The 27079-nt window shown below is 35.5% G+C and overlaps 1 protein-coding gene across 1 annotated transcript in view; it reads right to left on the reverse strand.

Annotated features, from left to right (window-relative positions):
- Positions 1–1222: 1222 nt before the first annotated feature.
- LOC112595724 (scavenger receptor class B member 1) overlaps positions 1223–27079 on the reverse strand; it is a 29904-nt gene continuing 4047 nt past the window's right edge. Inside the window, exons 2-10 of the mRNA XM_025341023.1 lie at positions 8038–8129; positions 6875–7053; positions 6582–6723; positions 6260–6466; positions 4310–4539; positions 3813–4057; positions 3599–3720; positions 3390–3515; positions 1223–1985 (exon numbers count right to left, since the gene is read on the reverse strand). Coding sequence (XP_025196808.1) covers positions 1668–1985; positions 3390–3515; positions 3599–3720; positions 3813–4057; positions 4310–4539; positions 6260–6466; positions 6582–6723; positions 6875–7053; positions 8038–8129 — 1661 coding nt within the window. The 3' untranslated portion in view covers positions 1223–1667. The remainder of the gene's footprint in view (positions 1986–3389; positions 3516–3598; positions 3721–3812; positions 4058–4309; positions 4540–6259; positions 6467–6581; positions 6724–6874; positions 7054–8037; positions 8130–27079) is intronic.

The raw sequence follows: 27079 nt of genomic DNA on the forward strand, positions 1-27079 counted from the left end.
GGTAAAAATATTTTGAATAATGTGTATGATTTTTTTTTTTAATATTGAATTTGAGTTAAAACATAGATTATGTATAATACATCATAATAACACTTAGGACATACATTGTACATTTGTATATAATTGCATAATATATAATATGTAAATTTTTTGTTCCGGATATTTAATATTTTTTTTGGACATTACAGATCTATGTATTTGTGTTAAAGATACTCAAAAAACTCATTTGATAAAATGTTCACCATGTATATTTTCTATAATAAAAATAAATAAACACAATACGTTTCACCGGTTTTATGTAAATAGATATATATATAAAATATTTTTTTAATTTGCAATAATTTTGTATCTCCCCGTGAAAATGTACACAAAACACAAAGTTATTAAATAATCTTACAATATAAAACAAAAACATATTATATAAACACAAGGTACGAATAATAATAATAATAATAATAATAATAATAATTGTTATTACCTATACAAGATAATTTTATATGTACGTAATTGAGCGATATATATGACGTACTCGGAAAAACGAGCGTTTTACAATACGAGTTTATGGGTACATAAATCTTATATAAATTGTAATCATATTGTACTTTAAACGACGAGAAACAAAACCCGAAAACCTCAACCGCAAGAGCGGTTAATCAATAAAATTATTTATATATATTATATATTTTTTTAAATAATAAAAACCATAATAACATAATGTTTACATTTAGAGCGAATTTTTGTTATCTCTCGGCTCATTAAATATGCATATATAACCTACTCATTTTTGTTTATGAAAGCGTAAATATCATGTTGTATTTTTTAAGTTGATCATGGTGAAAATAAACTGCACAACGTTTACAATAATAAATTATGGAATATTTTAAAACCTAATAAAATAATAAGTTTCTCCGATTAATAATTATAATAATATAAACTATATACACGAGTCAACGAACGAAAAAAAACACATAAAATAATAATAACCAATGACAAAAATAATAATAATAATAATAATATGAGCATTTTTCCTCAAAAATAAAAATATTAATCATAACATTATTATATCATATTAATACTTAATAAAAACGTTAATTTTTTAGACAATAAAATATTGTTATATGTACAAGAAGACAGTATTACACGTCACATATTTCACAAAAAGGTATGTCCGGATAATTACATAATAATAATAATAATAATAATAATAATAATAATAATAAAAATAATTATTATCATTGTCGAAGTCGAAATATGTCGACGCGGAGAAGAAATGGCCCGTTGGCACATTCAAACAACCATCGTCGCATTTTTATACAATATTTAAAATACGCGATTATGATCGTTTTCGCCACTATACGTGTCGACTACGTGCGCGTATTGTACAGTTATAGTAGTCGGTTGATAGAGAGATAGAGAGAGTTCAATATTTGTATAGTATATAAAAGTAATAATAATAACGTCTAACTCATCGAGTCACCGCCAGTCATATACATTATATATCATTATTAATTTATGTACATCGCAATAGATCTAGCTGTATTATCTAGAGCGGTAGCGTTAGCAGAACGACTGCAAGTGCGGCACCTAAACGATGGGTTTTCGGTTTTCTCGTCTGATAGTTGCCGTCAGTGCAAGTGCCGTTCCGTGTCCCCCCGAAACTACTGGAGCTATTCGTCGTCGGCCACGTAACCGGCGTTGGCCTTTGCGGCGGTTCCGTTACCGTTGGACAACACCGTGGTGCCCAAAGGTGCGGGAGGGATCGTCTTTTTGGGCTTCTTCTTTTCGTCTTGGCTATAGTGCGCTGTCCCTTCGAGGGACATTGTCTCTTGACGGTGAGAGTTGCGCACAAGACACCCGAGAGCCAACAACAGCAGCACGGCCCCAGAGATGAAAAGCGCGTACTGCAGTGCAGCCTTAGCCACTGGCGGCGTCTGTGTGGCCAGCTTGAGCAGTTGGATCACATTGTCGGGCAGTTCATCGATACCCTGAATAAGAAATAGACAAAAACATATTATTATATTTGACGATTACGGAATAAGATAAACAGTTAATATAGTATCCTGTCGATATTATTATTGTTAACTATAAAAAAAAAAACCCCTTTACGGATGCGAACGTTATCGATTAACCTACAGTATTCACAATAATTAACTAAATTCAGTGACGGACTTAAAGGAGACCAGAAAGAGTCTTTTTCATTATTCTAGCGCCTATAGGTTATTATAATCTCTATTAGGGCGAATGCAAGTTTTCTTACTGAGTATATTAGATAAAAATCACTTGTAATTAAGTTTCCTCGCAAAAAAAAAAAATACACTGTTGGTGTATTAAAATATATCTATGGAACAAAAAAACTATAGTAGGTATTTAAGTTCCTACATAAGTAACTTAAACTAATAAAACTAATAAGAAAAACTTATATGTTCCAATAATGTTTTGCACACTGCAGTAATGAGCTCAAGATTATATCGGTTAATACTATTATGTCAAAAATACATAAGTTTGTTGTATTTAATTTTTGTTTTAAGTAAAATAACGTATTTTTTTAAATTTATTCCTGATTATAGATATTATGTTTGATTGACGACAATAATATAGAATTTAATATAAGTACTTTTTGATGGAATGTGTATTTTAATATCTATTTTTTTTTTAATAAATTCGGTTTAATGAAAATTTTTTCTATGTAACCCAAGTTTATTTTTCAGGTCTAATTCATTCCTTTTATCCTTTTGGGCAAAACAGTGTCACATATTCATAATTTTTTGTAAAAATCGTTTTGCTTGAAAAAAACTTCTTAAACAATAGTTACAGTGAAGAAACTAAATTTCTACATGATACATAAGATAATATTTTTTTTACTTAACGTTTTTATTTTTTTAATATTATTAATTATAACAAAAATAGTTATTAATTTGGTTTTTCAATCTTAAATAATTTTTTTTGTCTTAGTAATATTAAAAAAAAAAATGAAAACGCTATGACATAAAAATTATTGCTTTTTGAGTCATTTATAAATTTAATTTTTTAATTTACTATAAATGTAATCTGAGTGATTTTCATATCATCATCATGCAAAAACTAAAAAATTACTACTAACAAAGAGCCACTTTTAACTTATATGTTATTGACTTTTATTCACTAAATTAGTATTCAAAAAAAATTAAACTTTTTAATTATAATCTAATATATCATTAAAATTGCCTATATCAAACGCCTTAAAAATGTAGTTGGTACAACAGACTACTAGTGTATTACACACGGATAAACTAAAAAAACGGATGAACATTAAATTTATTGGCTAAAAAAATAGTCAATAAAAATAAACTTGAGTAGTGAATACTCTGAATACCTATACAGTATGCATCTTAATCTACTATAATACTCACTTCTTCGAACCACATGATTGGAAATACGATGTCGGGAAATGTGGCAACTTGTTTGATGTCTACTACTTGACTTACGGCAAGATTAATTTGCACTCGAGCTCTGGCACGCATGGCCACTCCCATTTCCTGTACAAACGAATATTGCAAGTTATTACTGTCAGTGGCAAATCGTATGAATATTATAATATAATAATATATTAGGCACTCACAGGTTGCACGTCTATGTAAAACTCGTGACGATCAGCATCTGGCTCGTCCATTCCAAGGACAGCTTCTCTGAGTTTTGGGTCACCCATGTAAAAGTGAGGGAAAGACAATAGCACCGGAGAGTCTGCAAACAAATATAACATTTGGATAAATATTAGTATTTTAGCGCGGTTAACTCGTGAAGATTTACATGCGACTGTATAGATAGTAACTCACCGTATTGGCACAAGCTCACGTTGAACGTGCCATGAGGCGCGCACTGTGGAGTATTCGTTTTTGTCGACACCATAGGCATTGCTGTGGTTGAACTGCTGGTACCAGAAGTACTGTTACTGGTACTGTTCAGTGAAGGGCAGTAGCACCGATTCTCAGGTTCATGGTCTGGATCAGCGAACGCTCGTTGATCAGGACCAAATCGGTACGCTTTCACTCCTCCCTTGCCTTCAATTTGTTTCTTGAACCTATGTATAAGAAAAATTAAGATGTTTTGTTTATCTCTTACCTACTCTAATATATTGAAATTGTATTAATTACACAGAGTTTGTAGATTTAGTACCCCCCCCTCCGGTTTGGTGGAAGAAATAGGTTAAAATAATATATCTAGTTAAAACTAATATCTTTCAATATGTGTAGACACATTTTGATTGCTATAAGTTTCATAAATAATAATATGAGTAAGAGCTTAATAAGTATTATAATATGCTGTCACTCACACTAGAGGCAGTTTCCGGCACATGTCTTTATCGAAGACGTGTAGAACTGTGTCTGGTTGAATCCTGGGAGGGAAAAGAGAACCGTCGCTTCCACCAGACATACGATTGCACGAATCGGAGGTCCAATGTGTCAGATGCGAGCGCCCGTTGAACTTGTCCAGGGCGGCAAAAAGCCGGATGTCCGTGGCCCCAGTGAACACAGTCATATTATCACGTGAAGTTCCGTTTTTCTGTTTTTAAAGTGAAGTAACAGTGGAAGCCAAACAGGAAAACCCAGCACGACATGTAAATAAAAACAATAGATTTCGATAAGTTTAATGTGTGTGGTACACGAACAAATTTAATTTTGAATAACAATGCGGTGATGGCAGTGAATGTGTACATTATATATATTTCAAAACGACAAACAAAAACAAACAAACAAATAGTGAATAGTGCGCGGCGGTTGCAAAAAAAAAAAATTGTAAAACCAACAGTGCAGTGTGGACTGCAATGAGTCGAAGTCGGCGGGTGAGTGGGCGACGTAAAATCAACGGTGGGCTGAAAACAACAAGATCTCGCGCGAGTCTGCAGGTTTGTGGTCAAACTGTTTGCATGTGACACAGCTGCAGTGCACGTGGTTTTGGTAAAATGTTTTGGTCCTGACCGGCCGTCCCATTAGCGACATCCTAGTGATCTTGGTTGGGTGTACCTCCTGGTACCTGCGCTCCGGGTGTAGGTTGAAGTCCTTAGCCATCGGAACCTTCTGAATGGGGGTTGACCACATGCTTTCATCAAGTAATATGTTGGCGCCGGCTGAGAGGATTCCGTCTAGCAGTGGACCGTCCGCGGACAGCAGTCGGTCCAGGCGGAGATATCCCAACAATTCGGGTAGTGTCTTCACGTCGTACTGGTCAACAATGTACTGGAGCTATGTGGTATACACACGACGTAGTGTAGTATATATATTTATCAAAAATACGGGTTCCAAGGGCGGAGGAATGATCGTGGAAAAAATGTGCTTGAGTAAAATACATTTCAGTAGTGAGAGAGATAACTCAGAAATAAAAAATTATAATAATATTACGTTACTCGGTACATTGAAATAAAATCTATCAACTTGCTATAACGTTTCTAAAAAAAGTTATTTTATTACCTATGTCAAATTTTATACTAAAATTATTTTAATAAAAATTATTTTTATACTTCAAACTTTATACTACTATCCAACACTATGTGCATAATATATTAAAGTAATTTATAATAAAGTAAAAGTTGAGCTTGCTACAATTTCGTATAAGTCTCTTCCGTAGTTCCTAACTTAACCTAACATAATAGTACTTTTTTAATAAAAAAACTATAATTTTTTGCCACTGTTTCCTAAGATGTTTTATTTGATGAGTAGGTTAGGTTAAGTTAGGTATACGTACTCAGAGTCTATATATTATGTAGGTATGAGTTTATAATTAATACGAAATTTACACAATAAATAATTTCCAAAATAAAATATAATTTTTGATATTTTACAACTAGGTCGAAACAATAATCTGAGTGTTATTGCTGGGCGACTTCTCTCCTCATGTCTCCTCCATATCTTTATAATTGTATATTATATTATATTATATTATTAGTATAGTTAATTATTACTTTTCTTTTTTCGCATATATGCTCATTGTAAATACCTTTACAGATTGTATATAACCAAATAAATGTTAAAAAAAAATAAAAAACTGAAACATTAAATATTTCACGGGGATATATTTAGGCAATTTGAGTACATTATTTCAAATTGATGTTTACCAATATGCTTGTTGTATAATACTGCTGTATGTCGAACAACCGAAAATTACCAAGATTATGGTTTAAATCCACGGAATAAATTTGAAACAGTTACTGGGAGGAAATCTGATGGTATTATATTTTAAAACTAGATTTAGATTATGATTTTATAAGATTATTGTAGATACCGACCCCATACAGCAGACCAAATTCTTCGTACGGCAATTTTTGTTCCTTTGGCACCACATCTTTGGCTAATTTCAACAGCGGATCCTCGTAACCCCACAGCAGTTGACCGACGCTCACTTCAACAAACGGTTTGACCTTTAGGATGTCCATGATACTGGCCATGGCCAATCTCAAGAATCGGGCAGCGTGTTTGCTCTGCGACGTGGCTGACTGTTATAATAATATACTGTTAATAATACTTCTAACTAATTAGCGATATTATAAAGCGAGTATTTGGATAATTAGTGAAACTGTGCGTATGATATAATATAGGTATTTAACTCACCAACATCGGAATATTCGGTACTACTACTACATCGTCTTCAGAACCAACACTCTGCTCGGGGTCGAACCTGTACACTTTTTGCTGGTTGTACGTGAGCGTGCCGTTGTCGTGGAATGTCATATTGACTTTTTCCCATGTTTCTCTATAAGGGCAGATAGCAGTTGAAGATAAGTCGTTAGTATGAAATGATACAAAAATATTGAACAAATATATAAATTATACTATAAAAAGGCTATTTATCAACGTAGTCCATAAAGTATAGTTTATATTATTTTATACTATAATATACTCACACGTAGACGAACGGACCCAATTCATCCAAGACAGGCTTTTCGCGTACCTCACCTGGCGCGACCACATTCAAAAATTCGTCAGCATTGGTGACATTGTATATGTACACTTTTAACAAAGGTCGCACAGGCGGTTTCCTCCACATCTCGAAAGTCTGAGAACCGGGCCGCAGAGTGATTTGCTATAAATAATACGTGATCAATATGCGTCGTCATAATTATGTTTTATTTTAAATATGTGTTGAAGAAAGTTATCTATATGATGTGCCACCTCCCACAAAAGTAGTTATTGGAAGCGTTTAGTGTATACACCTTTAGCACTTCCTAACCCGCCCGAATCAGATAACTTGTAGTATAAACGGTATAAAAATTCTAGGTTTTAACTGTAGCAAATATAAATAACTTTTTTTTAATTAATAGGTTCTTGTAAAATTATCTATTATAATTATAATTTATCTAAAATCGTAATATTGATTATTTATTAAGTTTATAACAGATAAAAGTACTTAAATTGAAATATACCTAGTCTCAATACTTTATTATTCAAATGGCTTATGATTTAAATCAAGATTTTCAATCTTTGAGCTTTTATTAAATTTGCAAATAATCTAAATTAATGTGAGTGCTCATTTTATAAAATAATTATAACCTAATTTCTAAATTACAAACAAATAAAGAGAATAGAATTTATTAAGATCTAATGTGATGAAAATGTCACATTAAAAACTATCTTTATAAGTAAAACATGGCATGCATTCATCTAAAGTATATTTTTTGAGTTGCATATAATATTCAATAAATTACTAAAATTGAATTGATCAACTATGAGCCATTTAAATCATATTCAAAGAACCATTAGCTCGCTATTTATTCATTAAATGATAAGTGATTATTTATGCAATCTGGCAAATAGAATATTAATGTTTAGTTTATAATCTATAGACTATAAATGTGATTTAGTTTGATGACATTGGAATACTGTTTAAATTTCTAGTGTATAAACAAATTATTATTATCTAGTGAAATTTACTTATAAATTTTTTAGTTAACTCCAAACCCCTACTTTTTGTCCATAAGACTGTCTTAAAATTGTACAGAGAATGTGTTTCCAGTGCATACATTATCCATATTATGCATTATATATTAATAATTAATAAGATACTTACATCATCGATAACCAGCTCGACTGCCGACGTGAAAAACGCTACCACTAGAAGGCCGCCGACCAATAGTGCTACGGCTATTGCAAGTACAACCCCTAAAAATTTAAACAATTATTAATTTGTATTATAACACTGCTTTGCTAAGGGAGCATATGTATATTATCTATTAAGTGAAGGTTAGCAAGTACATAGTATAGAAAAAGTGGTGCTGCGAAATTTGTTTTGGTTTTATTGATGGCCATTGCACAAAAAAAATAATATTCCTTTCACAGACCTGTTCACATACACACACATACGTATAAATATATATAAACATATTAGGCAGATTTAAATGAGCTTAATAACAAACGCTGTGAATGCGGAACGAAAGCAGATTGTAACAGTCTAGATAGTTTATATAAGCTGAAATGAAGAAACCGGCTACTAAGTCCTTGCCGCGACTCGCCGATGTCACGAACGCGGAAGCGGAAGTGTCAGCGACCAAGTTACTTGCTCGCCAATCGTTCATAAACGTATTGAGGGATTGTAAGCCAACGTACCACAAAATAGGTATTTTGTACACTATTATACATAGATAAACAATACGTATGCTTTTTTTACGACACACAGCATTGAATCATCATTGACGGAAATATGGATTTCCTATGATGACCTTTTATTACAAAAATCGACCGAGCTGAGTCATTTCCGCCGTCCCCGAATTATTACTATCGCACGTTTAACTACGAAGTCATCGTCATCCGAATGCTGACTGTTCAGGTTTAACAGGAAAATACGACGTGTAACTCGAAATGATTATATTTAACATAATATAACATATTATCATAATTGTTTTATAACGTACTATACACATTTTATGAACATCGATGGTGATGCTTAAATAAAAATAATATATATTCAACAATTGCATCTATGATACTCTATGATTATAATGATTTTTTTTTAGAACAACATTATTATCATCATCACGATAGCGGCCTTATAATAATAATAATTCTTTTTCATCGTAATAACACAATAATTGTGCGTATCTACCACAAGGCTATACTGAACGCAAATCGATTGAAGATAAAAGTTACCTTTTTGTTAATTTCAAAAGTAATGATTTTTCTATGATAATTTATTAATATGATAAACAAGCACTTGGAAGAATATTAAAAAAAATTAACAGTCATAAGTAACTTAATATGTATTATATATCCCATACATTTGCGCTTACAATTCGTTTATTAAATTTATTTTGGTATAAAAAAAAAAGGTTCAATAATCACCAAGAGCATGCAAATTTATTAAATACTTGATAGTGTACGAACAAATGTATTATTTTTTTTTTACGAAATTTCCCTTACTGTTGTGCCCTCATGACAAGTTAACTGCCTTGAATATTATATTTGAATCTCAGGTTTGGTGTAACATAGTAATTGGTAATAGTCGATAAGTGATCATTTTTGATATACAAGGTTAATTTTAAATGTTGATTTGAATAATGATAAGGCAGTCAACTTGTTGTAATCCTATATTTTCTGATAGATATGAAATCTAAGGTTAAATATTCATAGACTTCAAATACCAACAGAGTATACAAAAAATTTTCAAATTTTTTTTAATCATAATATGTTATAAACAAAAATGATCTATAAATATTATTGTGACATCGTAGCTGTATCTCAAGTGACTAAAGGAACGTATAAATAAGTTTGTTAAGAATTTAATAGCTTAGGCTAAAATAGGCAAAACAGCGACTAAATCGTAAAGTCAACCCATGTTCCCATTGACGGTGACTTGTAATAGAACAGTGATTTATTTTATTCTTATAAAGGTTAGCTTTATTTATGATTTGCTAGAGACTTTTTATCACACTTTAAAATATGCACAATGCACATATTATTCTAATCTTTAATTAAAAACAGTGATAGTTATTTAAAAAAAAAAACATAAACAAAATAACACACAAACAAAAACAACTTAAGAAAAAAAAAAATAGATTAAATTCTCTTCTTTCCAACAAATTAAGCAATTTTAATCTACTTAAGTCACAACCGATGAAATGTGTATAACGTGTCTTTAAACAAATTTCGTAATGTCGTGAAACCGTAAATAAAACAGACTGTAACGGTAGATTAGGTGTAGATTTATTTAAAAAATGACGTATCAAAGTATACACTAACAATGTTCTGTATCAGTTCATATCGAAATTGTCTATGTAAAACGACACTGTTGCATCCGTAATTATTAATCTACGTAGCACCTATTAAAAAATTTTTCGTGGTCGGTTTTGTGATCCATGCAAAAAATAATGCGCAGATTTTTATTTCGGCGTATAAAATTAACGGAATTAGCGATTCGTTAAAAATTGAACTAGATTTGGACATGTGTACACGTATATTATAAAAAAATGTACGATAGACATAAATTATAGGTATACATTCTGGTTATAACGATCGTGAAGCAAACCAGTTGTTATACACTAAAACTGCGTTGCCGATAATGATATACTTATTATATTATTGAACTAGTGAAGTGCCTATCACATCATTAGCCAAGTCGTCTACACAGGTATAAACGCCGTTCGTGATCAACGTAGATATGGTTACAAACCACGCGTGTAGCCAAGCCCTGAGAACGCAATTACTCGCAGGTCCGTTTACGCGCAAATAAGGAGTTATACGAGTACAGCGACGACTCGTTAACCAGGTTTTTGTCGATTTGGACGTGGGCTGGGGAGAGTCCTTACGATTCACAGAGTGAAATTGAATCATAATACTGTTTGCGTTAACGAGCATAATATCATATGTGACATAACGCTCTCGAGTTAAAAAAAAAAAAAAAAAAAAAAACATAAACAAAAAGGAACTGCACCATTACTACGACCATCTCGCGATGAATAAATATATCCACTTAATATTATAATATTAATACGCTACGTATATTGGGAGACGAGCAGTACTCGTCCTCGGGTCTGATTGTATAATTCCACTGTATGTGCACACAACCGTAAGTCATCGTGCGTTTATACGGTCGTAAATAGTCGTATAAACCGCGCCGATCTGGCGTTTAATTATTGATATTAATTTACGACGATGATGACGATGATGATAATTTATGCTATATCAGCCGAGGACATCGCGAACGTCTGCGGTAACCGCGTAAACCTATGCCTACAGTATGCTATACCATTAATTCACTTGACGTCCTCCGCGAAAACTAGTATATATTAGTAGTTATAGTTATATTGTTATTAAATTATTGCGAGTTCCAGAACGACGACGATGACATTCCGGTTTTCTTTTTTCCTCGTACCGCATAATGTATATCATTATTCATTTTAATTTAATGTCATTATATTAGTACTGTGTACTTAAACGGTAAGAATACGCTTTCCAATATGGTCGTGTTTTATTTTTTTCATTTATTCCAAGAGCGGTGTTCACCTCCGAAAAAAAATAAAAAAAAATTATGAACACTACCGAAAAACAAACAAACAAAACGACGATTTTCCGCCGGTTTTTTTCTCGTCTCTATCGCTTTACCGGCGTAAAAGGCCATATAACCGCCGCATGACAGTCAGAGGTCGACAGCGTTTTTATTGCCGTCGAAGTTTTTTCCTACCACCGCGTTTCGTTCCGCTGAGGAAGGAGTGAGTAGGTATAGTAATGAAAACAAAATCGGAAATACGACAAAAAAATGTCGCCCAACCTTCCGCTTTGCTCACGGAATATTACCTATACCGTGTTATTATTATCATAAACGAACAATGACTATATACGTTAGGTACATACTTGCCAAGTTGCAGCAATAAAACAATTACACGCGATTATTATGTTATTTATTATACTGTTATGTTGTACCATGTATTGTGCACATGCGCACTACAAGTCGACATTTCCGAACACGCACCATATTTATTGTATATTTTTATTATTACGTACGGTGATGAGATCGGAATATCGCGTTATAGTGTCATCAGCGCGCGGCGTCCGTGACCGATATGAGACGGCGCGGGCTAGTTGTCATGATGAAAACCAAAAAAAAAAAAAAAAAAACATAATAATAAATATGCAATAGCGAAATGCCACTGAGGTTCGACGTATGACGTAATAATTATGTTATGTTATGATTACGACGCGAACGGGAGCCAACCGCGACTTAAGTCTCATAAAAATGTATATTGTTTTCGTTATTCGCTGAGGCGTTGCTGACCATCATTTGTCGCGGATCAAACGTCTATAGTTCTGGCCTATATGATCCAAGAATTAAAAGATTCTGTGAAGTAAATTTTCAAAAAAAAAACATTTTATTATAATGATTGTTTAAACATTAAGTTGAAAAAGTTTAATTTATACTTGTTTACTTGAAAAATGTTCTACAAAAAAATCATTCGCGACGTATAACTTTTTTAAATCATTATTAATAATTGTCAATTATTGACTTATAAATAATTAATACATCTTTAAGTTCAATCAAAACTTGTTAGAATTGTAGTTTAAGAAGATTGTTGTCATTGTTTGTAATAAATTAGCTGCGTATATTATATTGTATAGTCAATTATAGTTACCTAATAGTTAGCTATAGCAATTAACTTAAAAATCTTTTTTCGTTCAAAAAAATATCAAAGTATTGATGTCGTAATATTGTATGACCGATAATTAAAACTAAGACCTCCGCCCTTAAGCGTTCTACTTAAATAAAACGTAATAAATTTTATTGGTCCTGGTGTGTGTATACATTCATTAGAAAAACATGATATTATTATTGAATCTATTGTATGCAGTTTACAGTTTGATTATGTCTTGTCTTACGTTTTTTTTTTTTTTTTTTTAAATGAGAACATATTTTGAAAACATTTTTTTGAGCGCCACTGATTAATTGTTTACAATATAGTATTATATACGTCACAGATACCAATGAATGTGCGCGCGGAACGGTGTTCTACTCAACACGATATTGCAGTGACGCGCGCGTGGGAAATCCACATAGACGGGGCCGGGGCCAATAACCGGTCGACTTCCGCGATGTGAAAAAATTTTATCGAACAGACATATATATACGTAAAAATATCTACGTAGATTAGTACGTCGGTGGCTGTTAATATACGTCACATACCAACTGTATGATATGCTGTACGTCTCACGTGGTTTGTCCAAGTCAATCGTTTTTTTTTTTTTTTCTAATACCTATTTCGGAGGAAATATTTCCGCAACGGTTATAGTCTACAGTGCTAAAAACAGTTAAAAATTTTCCGATTTCTTATACATTCGAGAGCTAATTTTTAAATAGAGCAGACGACTACTAATATTGGGATAGTACTCAAATATATTCTGGAAAGTCTGTATTTCAAGTCTAGAATAGTGTCGACGGCACTTAGCGCAGTGCACGCCTGTGAAATAGTGCTAAGAATACGGCGAATGGATATTATGTTTGACGGTATATTTGCACGAGCACGATTGCGTTGTCGAGACACCCCGCGCATACGATATTTATTGTTATTTTAACCTACATATCGTACACGGGACGACATATATTATTATTATCGTACACACAGTAAGTATGATAATAGTTATTCGAGATAACCTATATAGGTAATTTCTTCGTACCTTTACCCATTTACAGTTTGTCGACATAACATATATATATATATATTTATTAATAATACGCAATGCGTGTGTGGTTTGACCCGGCCCGACGGAAGACCGTGCGAATCGTCCTCGCGCCACAATCTAAAGAAGTATCCATACGACATTTATCATATATTATTCAATTCGCGTATACCAAATACATATATACATATTATATGCACAAACGTATAAACTTACATTCATACAACAGCCTACAATACACATGCATATATTTATATTATTATGTGTACGATTGTGTATGACGTGCACCTGCATACGCTGTGGCACGATGCGAAGAAACGGCTGGAGATTATATTATTATTATTATTATCATTACCGAGATACGGTCGGTCATAATATTATTATCGTAGTATAGGTGGTTCACGAGTACCGTTACACCGCCGTACATAGGTGAAGCAATCGAATGGCGTGCCGCGCCGCGTTCCTTAATCGTCGTCGACTTCTCGGTGTACTTATATACCTACTGCCGCAGTGCGTATACACTTGTATACGTAGGTACCGGTGTTTCGATAATCATAAGGATCGATGAAGATCTCCCCCTTCCCCCCCCCCCCCGTACACACGTTAACGCGTATCGCATATAATTATTTTGATTACATATATATAATATATTGAAGGAGATGGCGTGATCGTGTCTCCACTAGTGTTTTGCTATTTTTTTTTTAAATTTTTTTTGTTATTGTTGTTGTTATTCGAAGTATAGACACGCAACACTAATATTTTGTTCCGCAGTCGTACGTCGACCCGCAGAAGATTATGGTTACCTAATGTTTATTTAATTTTTTTGCGTTCTCTCGAGTGCTTAATATCAATTTTTTTTCTCTTCGCGAATACGTTTGTCGAACCGGTCGGTCGTCGAGCATTTTTTTCTTCGTAACAGAACGCTGTAATTACAAAAAAATAAATATAATATCATATCGCCGGAGAAAACCAAACATACGGAAAAAAACTATCGTCGAGACTATTATAACAACATAAACCGATACTATCCGCCGAGCTTACACGCTACCGTGGTCTTAGCGTAATGTCGACCGATAAAGGTGACAGAGGCCAAACGACACGGTCCAACAACGTCCTGCGACCGACAGTTTTCTCTTGCGGGCTGTCGAATTTATCATCGTAATATAACATTGTATATATTCGATAAGGAACGGTTGTTGAAATAATATGACGTTTGGGTCCAATAGCGTTACATTAAAACATCGTTATACATGTTTTTACGAGATGTAGGCATACGCTGCTATATAATTCAGAAATTAATGCTCGAAATGTAATTAAGACCACCGTCACCTCGGCTCATTAAATTATTTTGATCTCGAAACGGTCCGATTACTGAGCGTAATAAATGTGTGCGTCAGGGCGAGACTGGACGTCTCGATTGTCTCGGACTAACCAGCGTAATTGACGGTTTCGCGCAAAAAGGAAATGGAAAGAAAAACATGTATAGTGTATACATACCATTTGAAATCAGACTTAATAATAAATAATAAAACGTCTTATACTGCAGTGTTAGACCTTATACGACGTCTTTACACAATAATTTTGTTCGCAACCACTATCAGTCACAAACGATAATTTTTTCTACATAAATACTTTAAATGCTTAGTCGGCACATAGCTCAAACTGTTTGTGTAATATTCAGGGCCAGCGAGAACTCTTATGGGCTTCGGGGCTGATCAATTCCGAGCCCCTTTACTTATACTTATTTCATATTTGACTAAGATATACATAAAACTTTAATACAGTAGATATACTTCATATTTAATTTTGACGAATTATGTATATAAAAAATATAATATTTGGTATTTACGATATTTTATTAATATCGAAGAAAATAACGTAAGTTACATTAAGTAACAACTATTTAACAACAATTTTAACATATCATTAGGTTCAGTTAAAGTGTTTCCTTTCTGGCCTTTTTCGTAGCAAAGTCATTGATAACAGCGCCCAAGTTGGTGTTTTTTACCAATTCTTTTTCCACCGCTAACACTCTTAAGCTTGATAGCCTGTCTTGACACATGATTGCACGTAAAACATTTTTTATTCTTTTTAATACAGATAAAAAGCGATCTGCACTTGTTGCTGTAAGAATTGTGATAAATATCCTGAGAGCCACAGTAAGATTAGGAAATACATTTTCCAGATTTGAAGTTTTGATAGCATTGAGAAGATCCCAAGGTGAGAGTGTCCTTTCACCAAAATTAGCTGAATATATAAATTTCTAATTTTGAAGTTCATCTGTAAGCTCATCTCCTAAATCCTTTGGATACTGTTTTACCAGCGCAGCAGTTATTTCTTGAATCTGGTCTATGGTCATCTCTTTACTCAACCATAGCATAGACAAACTTGTATACAAATAATTCACTGATTCGAACTTAACTGTCGTGTTTTCTTTAACACTATCCAAAGTAATATTAAAGACTTCATGCTTGAATACAGTTCTTTGATGATAATCTGCATAATCTGCATTTTCATTTTCGACATCTTATCTCTATGTATTTTTCGGTCATCCTTTTTTTTTCTTTTTTTTTTGTACCAGATTTGTGTTTACTACTCATTATAATTAAATTATATATTTAAATATACACTGGAAAAACACAAAATTACACATGTTAAGTAATGTCAAAATTATAAAAGAAAGCATTAACGATCATCTCGGAACACAATGTATATTATGTGAATGTGTCATTACAACTAATACGTAAAAATTTGATCAAACATAATATTATTACGTAATACATTGGGTTTTTATTATTAAACAAGCAGTCAGTCGTTATCGATAAAAAAAACCATTGACAAGTATAATAACGCTCTTAACCATATCATTTATTAATAGTATACGCCATTACATAAAAAACGATTAAGTGATTACACCGATCGAATCCGCATTGAATGCGCATATGTTTTGTTATCTCTGTGCGTACTGTTTCTTACTGTGTTGCGTATAATATGTATAATATAGTAGCTACATGTAGGTAGCTGTTTAATTTTGAACAGATGGACGCGAATGTTTAAAGTTTAACTTGTAATTCTAAATTATATGACATATAATTTGAAAAAAAAAACATTTTTTTTCTACTCAAAAAAATAGTAAAATTGGGGCCACCCTAGGCCCGAGCTTATAAGCCTTTGCGGCTGTGCTTAAAAACGCCTCAGACAATAGGTCCCGGGGCTCTGGCTCCTCCTGCCCCACCCTTTCGCTAGCTCTAGTAATATTTTAACATAAAGTCCGTCTTAACGTTAGCACCCGTAATGCTATTATGGATATATAATAAGACAACGAGGACACGTAATAGTAGGAGACGTCTATAAAGTTATGTTCAGTTACGTCTAAAAAAATGATTAAAATTAATCCACCCATTATGCTAATTACCTATTGTGTTGACTTGATGAATAAATATTATTTATACATTGCACAAACGCACAAAACGTATATTTCGAATGTCAAATTTGACTTTTATTCGCGTTCACAATAATTGTTTTATTCTGACCTTATTCTGCATCAAGCCATCACAAACCTGCAGATTCTATAATAAGTTTTACCGCGGGATACGCCTTTATTACCACAACCTCCACTTATTATGCTCAAGTTTATACATATACAAACATAGTGATAAACAAAGTTTATTCGCGAGAACCTAACCGCAATCGTGTATTCGCGATATAAACTGTTACGATTCATTCATCGGTGTATTGAACATGAACGATTGCAATTTCTCGGTTAATTCAATTATAAATAGGTATACTTTCAAATACCATAAAATCAAACGTTAACATCCGTGACACGGTTGTTTTCCATGCTCAGCCTATACAATTTATATACGCACCGCCATCGTCTCATCATCCATCGATGTACGATTAATGTGAATCGAACACTTATTTTTTCTTTCGATCAGCGCAAAAGAATAAAAACTAAAAACAGATTGGGTATTCGTCGATCGAAATAATAATATATTATTATAATACAACATCTCACGGTCTCTACACGACTACAACAAGATATGATACGTATAAGTACCAAGACGCGTGTACAAGACGGGGAAAAAATAATACAACTCTACGCGAACGGTGGGATACTTACGTATATATAATGTACCTACACGGACGATATTCGGTCTAATATTAAAACGATCGCGACGTTTTGCAAAATGCCATTCAGACAACCGATTCGAAAACGCACTGTTGTCTTAAGAGGACGTCGCACACGCGTGTGTTGTCTCTGTCTTACACACGTACGACATGGTAATAATTCTCGTTCACCAGTTTCGTCAGTGTGCTTTTAGTCTTGATATCAGAGTGAATTACAGACCTATTATCAGACTTTTAGGTAAAAACATTATGCGCGTTCTCTCGTCGGATTTTTACGGTATTTCAATTTTCAAGCGAGTGCGACGAGTACGAAAAATATAAATATTTGAAACTGCAGATCGTGAAGTTTGATAATGGGTCAATATTCACTCTATAATATCGAAACTAAAAGCGCACTATATTGAAACCGACGGACGAGAATTTACTAAGCCGCGTACGCCCGTAAGACGGAGACGACGCGTGCGGGTGCGACGTGCCCGCTGTTGACGCGTTGGACTTAAAATATTACGCTCGCGTATTTCCGCGCTTTCGACCTAACCGCGGTCGACGCGAGGCAACAACGAACGCGTTAAAATGTAAATGCAATATCATAACATTCATAACATTAACAATGATAATAATAATTCGTGTGTAGGCGCGTGTGCGCGCACGTACGGAGAAATTTAAATATCTTAACATATTACAATATTGGAGAAAATCGAAACGAAACCGAACACGCGGGCGGCGGAGACGGCAGCACGCGCCCCAAGGACGCCGTCGCCGCCGCCGCCGCCGCAATCCGATCGACCGTGTCGTGCGCTACACGCCAATTAACCCGCCGCTGTTATACATTTTCATAACGGTCGGTGTACGGTTGTTGCAGTCATCGCGCCGCGCGCGCTCACGGCCGGGGCGGGACGGGGCGGGGGGTTGCGCAGTGGCCGCCGTATCGTTACATCGGCGGCCGCGGGCGCGTGACGGGGCTCGCGCGGAAAATCGGTTTCGTAACGACGCGCGACGGCCGACAATCGGCCCGTCGTCGTGTCGGCGGCGGCGGTCGCGGGTACGACATTCACAATAACAACGACAACGGCGCGACGGCGACGTGCAGGGTAATAAGAGTGTTTCGTACGCGAGCGCGCGCAATGGTTCTCATTGTGATCGATTGGGCGGCGGACCGATTTCCCGGAACCCGCGGCGCGCGTTACCATAACTGCACGATCGCCGTACGTGTGGCGCGTTTCGTAAATTTTCCAATAATCGAGTAATTTTTTTTTTTGTTTTTTTTTTTTTTTTTTATTATCTCGACCGTTCGACAACTCCGCTCTTGCAGTACGCGACGTAGGTAATGTCACGTCACGTCGTGCGTTTGCCCCGGACCCCTTTAAGACAAAAATACACGTCACGGGCCGGTGTTTCGGCGATAAAACCTATCGCCGAGATTCCGAGTCCGCCGACGGTTTTCGCCTAAATTCGGGGCGACGATAACGCGAACGGCGCGAATGTAGTGACGTGTAGCATACCTGCAATGCGCACAAATGCACCGGCGGGCGGCCCGTTGCATTAATATGATTATTATGGGTACCTAGTACCGCAGTACTATTCTCATAGAAACCGAAATATTTTTCGATTAGCAAATCACCGTCGTTAGCCCTCGAGGGCCGCGGTCGTCATTGAACGCTGTCGGACAGCCGTTGCTGTCTATCGTCGGCGGTATCGTACGATATATTTTAATCGTTGTCGAACGTTTCGTGACCGTTTTTGCGTTTCAGCGTGTCTCACGCGCGCTCGTAACTCGGTAGTAACGAGTTGAAATACTGCGAAAATCCGACGATAAAAAAAAAAAAAAAACGGATAATGTTCTTGCCTTTACGTTCGATCATGGGTCGATCTCGTCCATAATATTAACGGTGACAACGCGAGAAAAAAATAAATAAAGGTTCTACTAGAAGCGATTACGCCGCTGCAATGTGTAACAATATTGTTATTATATAATTATACGTAGGTATACGTATTATAGTTTTGCATAATCTGCAGACTTGCGTGTTGCTTACTGGGATCCCTTTTGGCCTGCGCCAGTGTAATCCGCCAACGGCCCGCGACTGTGACCGCCGCTCTCGCGAGCATGAACAACGCAGCTTTCTTGCTGGACCGCACGACGGTGGTCCAACGACGGCGCCCAGCGCGCCCGCCGACGACGGAGGACAGCGTCGCCGCGCGTCTTCCGCTCGGCGCCGGTGACCGGCGGCCGGGATGAACTTCGAGTTCCGGGCGCACCGCGGAGTACGAGGAGCCGCCGCCGTCGTTGGCGTCCGTTTCCGGGACAGATGTCGCGGTCGGCGACATGTCGCGCGCAGAGACGGTAAATAATACACCTACGGCGGTACCGACGATTGGACGGAATTCGTGCGCGCGCTGCAGAGGTGCACCGTGGGCGAACGCGTCTTGCCGTTGTGCCGCCACTGCACGACTGAGCCTTTGTGGACGCGCGCGTCCGGGTTTTCCCGGGGCCGTAACGTCACGATGTTTTCACGCTCGGGCGGCATTACCGCGAATTCGTATGCCGGGACACACATTCGTCTAATGCCGTGACGTTAATGTATTCATGTGATTCCGCCGAAGCAACAACAACGACGATCATTACAATATTATGATGTTCGTGTTGCGCCCACCACACGCGAAGCGCCGTCCGTAAACGTGTCGGTACTTACGGCAATAAGTCCTCCGCGCTGTGCACAGACTTACCTATATATATATATATATATAGGTTCGGAAAAAACTTAATATATTTATAAAATTCGGTCGTTTTTTTGTGTCATTATACTTTTCGTGTACAGTAGTGTAAGTAGTTGTATTTGTTTTTAGTTTTGAAATATCCGAAATTGTTTATAAAATCGAAATCAGTATAATTATAATATACCTGGCATACATAATTATTATAAGAATACAATAGAATAACAATAATAAATAAATGTTATGAGTATGACTTAAAATACAAAAACGGATTGATGCGGACATTTTTGTGTTTTGTGTTTTTTTTTTTTTTTTTTTTTTGAAGGAAGCATATGAAGTTTCTACCTCCACCGGCTCCACCCACTCCCAAAGAAAAATTTATTCGAGTAGTTAATTTATTTGCAAATTTTTCAAAATCAATTCGCAAATAAGCTTACAAATAGTTATACAATATTTATATGTATATTACCTAGCAAAAGTCGTTTGCAATGTAGTCGAGAAAATGTGCGTAAAGTTGACCTTCCCGATCTCATTTTTTTTTTTTTTTTTTTTATCAATATTGAGCAGAGAAATTATTATTTGCGAATTCTGAAAATTTGTAAAGGAAACACTTAACTTTTTGCTTGTCATAACCGCACGCGTACGGACTTTTGCACTCCTTGCGGAGCCCCATCTGTTGCATGGCACACAGGGATGTGGCTCACGGGCTCTGACTCCAACAGTGTGGGGTACAGACTGGCTGTTTTTGTCGTACTCTTCAATACTGTTGTATGCACCGACTCCAGTCGTGCCTGTTGAAGGCCTACAGTCTCCGTCAGCACTGTCATCTGCCTCGTGCACGCACAAATCACATTTACAAGCGTGTCTAGCTTTGCTGCTATGTTATCCAGTCTTTGGTACACGCCTTCCTGATATGGTGTCAAATATCTACTCGAGGACGTGGACGGCCTGTCATATTTCGGATTGCGTTCAGGTGTCGGGTCTCGTTGTGGGCTTTGCACGACCGTGCGTTTCTTCATCGTCACTCGTTTTTGTCCTTTTTTTGTCAGCGCCTCCGCCCCCTCATCTCCCGAGTCATACGCCCTCGCACGCTTGGTCCGAGTTTTTCTTGTCTCGGGCATCCTCACAGGGGGAGCCAAAAGGCTCATACCCTCCAAGATTTCTTCCGCTGCAATCTCGCATTCGTCTTCTGCGTAGTTGGCTAAGTGCGACATACTTCACAGAGGTTGGTCAAACAAACACTTAACTACGTGCGTTAAGATCAATACATACATTATGTACATTATGACTTATTAGCAAACATATTAATATGTGCTAGAAAACAAAATTGTTGATGTTTCTCGTTTGTGGAAATTATAAAACAATACCGGTCGACGTTTTCATAATAACGGTGCGTATTTATTATTGCACGTGTATTTAATACAAAAGTATGCAGACGACGACGTTATCGCGTCGACGGATTAACTATAATATTTTACAGCAATCGCGCGAGGCACTGCAACACAGCGTGCGCTCTCTTTTAAAAGTTGATTATACGCGTTTCGCGGTCGAAAAAAAATTGCTAGTTCCTATCTCTATAACAATATTATGTATACGTACACAAACACATACGAGCGCATGCGTTAATATGCTCATATTTATAAATTATAATATACAGGCGTGCGTGTGCGGCACGTCAAAAGGTGTAAAAATATAATGTTATAATATGATAATGTGATAATCTCTCAATTAATGACGACGGCTGTAAACGCCGATGACTCGACTGCTGGGCGACCGTGGCCGTGACACCGCTGAGATATTGTTTGCGTGGCACAAACGTTCTTATAATATAATATAACTATAATATCAGGTGCATGATATATAATATTAATTTTATTATATTTTACGTGTAAGCACTGGGCAGACTTAAATAATATATTATTGTGCTAAACAGTGTTTTATGGGTACCCGCAGCGAGGGTAGTGCGGTGACTAATAATAATCGTCGTGTTACAGCAACGTTAATATTATAATAATGTGTAATCATACGATGATTGACGCGCCGGAGTTTACCTCTGTGCACGTGTAATATTATGTTTATATAATATGTATATCAAATTTTTATTATGATTCAAAGTCGGAGCAATGAGAGAAGCATACGCACCCACGTCATTGCACGACCCTTGCCGTGGTATGGAGCTAGCTAAGTTCGATTAATTTTGTGTTTAGTATTTTCAACGTTCATCCAATGTCTCCCTATCAAACACCGAACACCGTTTATATTATCATATAATAAAGCGATGGGACTGTTCTCAGGTATTGGAACTTGTGGCGCTGGTGGTATTTCTTGCGTGTTTTTTCATTTAGATTTGCCGTCCATTTCGTTAGGTTTAAAGATGCACGTTATCATACTTTGTCATACATAGGCGCGATAATACTATTATTGTATAATAAAAATATTATCTTATGAATTGACATAGGTACATACGAAAAAAAAATCGCTTTATCTATGTGTTCACGACTGAGCAACATGAGTTTATTAATTTTAATTTAAACCTAACTACTTGTCTTATTTTCTATTTATCAATACGTATTGTCCATTTTTATCCACACGATATAAAAAGTTTTAACTCGTTCTGTGGGTTTTTTTTTCTAGTCATTTAATTGTTCGCTGTGGTTTTTGTTAAAATGAATAAAGAATTCCCGAAATTGTTGTTCTGAAGAAAAATGTGGTATTTCACAAATTAACTACTGATAAGAAAATAAAATATTATACTGTTTATATGTTTACTGTTTAGTCATTTAGCATACTAATGTGCATGCAATGTTAATGGTATTTATTATTTAATCTTTTGGTTGGTGCGTTTTATTTTCTTAATAAATTATTACTGTACCTTTACACCTGCAGCTATACTTTATACTGATTTCGTATCGGTTTAAACAAATACGTTTTTATAGCTAAACAATTTACACTCGTAAATATTTTGAACCAAAATTCGCATCGTGCGAGAAATAACTCAACAAAAACCTGTAACTACGTAAGTGGTACCAAATAGAAAGTATCGAACTAGTTGCGCGTGCATGAGGATATAGCAATTTATATACTACGAAATACGACGTAATAAGTCGGATATATTGTTGGCAGGTACTGTAATTAGTATAATTGTAGATACTTATACTCTTTGTTAAATTGAAAATAGGCGTTTATTGCAGGTATATAGTGTGACTTGGAATGCAATATTGTGTCGCTTCAGTTGAAACCGCACATTAGGTACACCAGTTTTTAATGTAAGTAATAAATATTCTATATTTTTGTGGCTTGACGCATTATATGGATTTTTTAAGTACTATAAGATTGACGAACACAAATTAGATACAAATTATTATGCCTAAGTCACTGAGGATATGAAAACAACAGCATACACACAATATAATTTATTTATTTATTTATTGCTTTTAGTATGATTATATTTTTTAAGAAAAATGTAAACAAATCTACAAACCGGTAATTTTATTAATGACAACTTTAAAACGTGCACTGCATTGCAACTTTTACCGTAGGTCAGTAGATAAACATATTATGCGGTATTATTCGATATTACTATATCATTGTAGACAGGGCATTGGTGTTGATAAATCGTCAAAATTAGTTTTTATCTATTTTGTTAAATCATATGCGATTAGTATGTACTTACAATGTTAAATAATTTCAAGTATTTAACAAAGTCATCATAGTTATAATTTAGTTTTATTTAGTCTGTCTACGTAAGGATACATAATGTAATTTGAATGATCAAAAAATGCATTTTTTTTTTATTAAGTTTATAGTATAATATCGATATTTAAGAAAACGGAATGGAAATCAAGTATTTTGTAAGTTACCTCAATCCTTCTGTACCTTTGCTCGTGGCATTTGCGAGCGTTAAAGTCATTGATCATCCCAAGCCTTAACGATATGTTAGGAATCGTAATGAGACCTGTCCGAATGAAACAATGTGTGTATGCGAAAACTTCGCGCAACAAATTTTATACCTATGTATAAAAACGTTCAAATGCCGTGCGTCTAAGTGTAGTCGATTATAAACGCCGACAACAACCGTAGTGGACGGTGGTATATTTTTTGAGCAAATAAGGGTTGTGCTCTTTCTCGGGTGAACAAAAATTACCAATTATGATTTTATCAGTGTTAAATTAAAATTTACACAATTACTATTGACAATATATACAAACAATATTGTTTTGATGAGTACGTATTAGGTAAAATATCAAGACGTGAGTACATTATCTATTCTCGTCATCTTAAAATTCACCTCTGATGACCGTTAAAAACGATTTTAGAAACTGGTCACCGCATAGACGCATCACGAAATATCGGATGCGTATAATGGAGATAGGTATAATATTATGGGTGTCACGAGTCACAACAATATTAACTAAAGTTGAACATAGGAACTAGGAAGAATTGCAGGAATCGAAAATAATATCGTATACGAACCTAATGTGTTAACACGATAACAACCCATTAACGCGGTAGTTCCCCCCAAACTATTACGCACTCGCCCAGTTATAAATATTATGTTTTTACGGCGGAACCGTATATATAATAATATTATAATGACATTATCTACCGTCTGGCCAGCGCGTATTATAAATTCCTCGTTTATTGTGGTGCGGAGTGTTTACCTATACGATTTTGTCCAACGAGCTCGTTAACGGACATGAAAAAATAAAATAATCAACACGTCTCGCTCACGTTTTTAGTCCGCGACAAGACATGTTTTTTTTATTTCAAACACGACAAGGTCAGTTGTGGAAGACGATGTTCCTCCAGTAAAGTATAATATTTTAACTTGAAACTGTCGTCCAGACGAACGCAGACGTACGTCATGTATTATATACACACATCACACGCGCGCGTGTTACATACGTATAATAGACAAACTGTAAATTCCTTTAATTTCCGGCTTCGACTTGCTTATACATAACGCGCCTATCTAAATCCTACCAAATGAATTCGACATTAAAACTGTACGTTTCTTGGGCAGGCGGGAGAGTGGTTGTTGTAATATATTATCGTGGAATATTAATATTAATAAGTAATAACTAAATAATATTTGTACACCGTATGCCACGTTGCCGTTTGGTTACGGGATTTTATTTCTTTACCTACGAACGTTTGAAGGTTTACTGTTTCATTCGAAAATCGTATCATTATTTTTAGTGAGCTGATTTTGGATACGAATCGAATGAGTATTTAGCTCTTTAATGTCTCGAATGACGCAGATCTTAACAAATGCTTCGAAAATACATTGTTCCGTCTCGAGGACGAGGCGGTCGACTTATATTTTTACGGTGCAGCATGATAGAATGGCGCAGTACCTATGACAAGTATTCACTGCAACGTGATGCGTCACACAATTATTGTATATTATAATATCTATTTAGTGGACGCGCGTGCCATTTTTTATAAACAATTTACTGGAAATAAAAAAAAGTTTAAACGTCGTCGACTCATTACTAATGACATAACTAAGTGTGTTGATATTATATAAATTATATTATTACTCTACTACATGTGTTGTGTTTTTTGAATCCACACTTTTCAAGTACAAACTAATAATAATCTAGTTGTACGCTCTAACCGAAATAAAACAAACCTATAATTTATTAAATCATACAAAAACGATAAATAAACAATAAACAATTTAAAGAAGTATTGGAAGCCACTGTGACTTGCCTTGCACTACATCGATTTTTTAAAATCTGCAAGAGTTGAAACATAGGCGAGAAAACCAAAATGATCGAATGTGACAATATGACGAATATTTCAAAAAGTAGTGTTTAAAAATGGAAAATCTTTTGATTCGATTTTCGAACATATACGCACTCTATGGCTGTCTAATGCACACAGACAAAAAGTGATCCACACTTTCTGTCCCCCTCTTCCACTCTCTCCAAAAAAGCATCACTCACACGGTTGATGTTAAATAAGTCACTTGTCCTATAATACTCGTCCTTTACAACATTATTATCTATACGATCATTATTTAGTCATACCTATTGTATAGCTAGTGACTGGTATGCACATTATAGGTGCATAGGTGCGGCCATTTCACTGATTTCGTGCGCAGAATTCGTAGAATCGCGTTTTTTTTTTTTTTGTTGTTGTTGCCATTGTTGACTAACGTTACAGATAACGTCGAACGGCGCAACGGCAGATAGGGCACGCGCGCTACAGATCCAACGCTGCACGGGAAGTGCATCGACGATACTGCGGCGGAAGTAGATACGCCCCGTTTTCACCGCGACGAAATCACGAGCCGGGGACGCGAAATGACGTCGACGGGACGGTAAACGTTTTACGTGGCTGTTGAATTTTCGACAGGAAAAAGATTGTAAAAACCGTTGGCGCGCGTTCGTGAAAACCGACGAAGACGACGCTGATATCGCCGTCGCAAACTTTTCGAACGAATTTCGATTTTGGGGCACGAACGCGCTCCAATTGGAAAACATCATCACGACGGCGGCTGTGTTGTCGAGGTCGTATCCGCCGCCGCCGCCGCCGCCAAGTCTATACCATAGGTATTCGGCGGTCGGGAGAAAAGAAAACAATATTATTCGTTATTT

The sequence above is a fragment of the Melanaphis sacchari genome, unplaced genomic scaffold (genome assembly GCF_002803265.2).
Source record: "Melanaphis sacchari strain LSU unplaced genomic scaffold, SCAv2.0 Contig29_pilon_pilon, whole genome shotgun sequence".
Classification (NCBI taxonomy): Eukaryota; Metazoa; Arthropoda; class Insecta; order Hemiptera; family Aphididae; genus Melanaphis; species Melanaphis sacchari.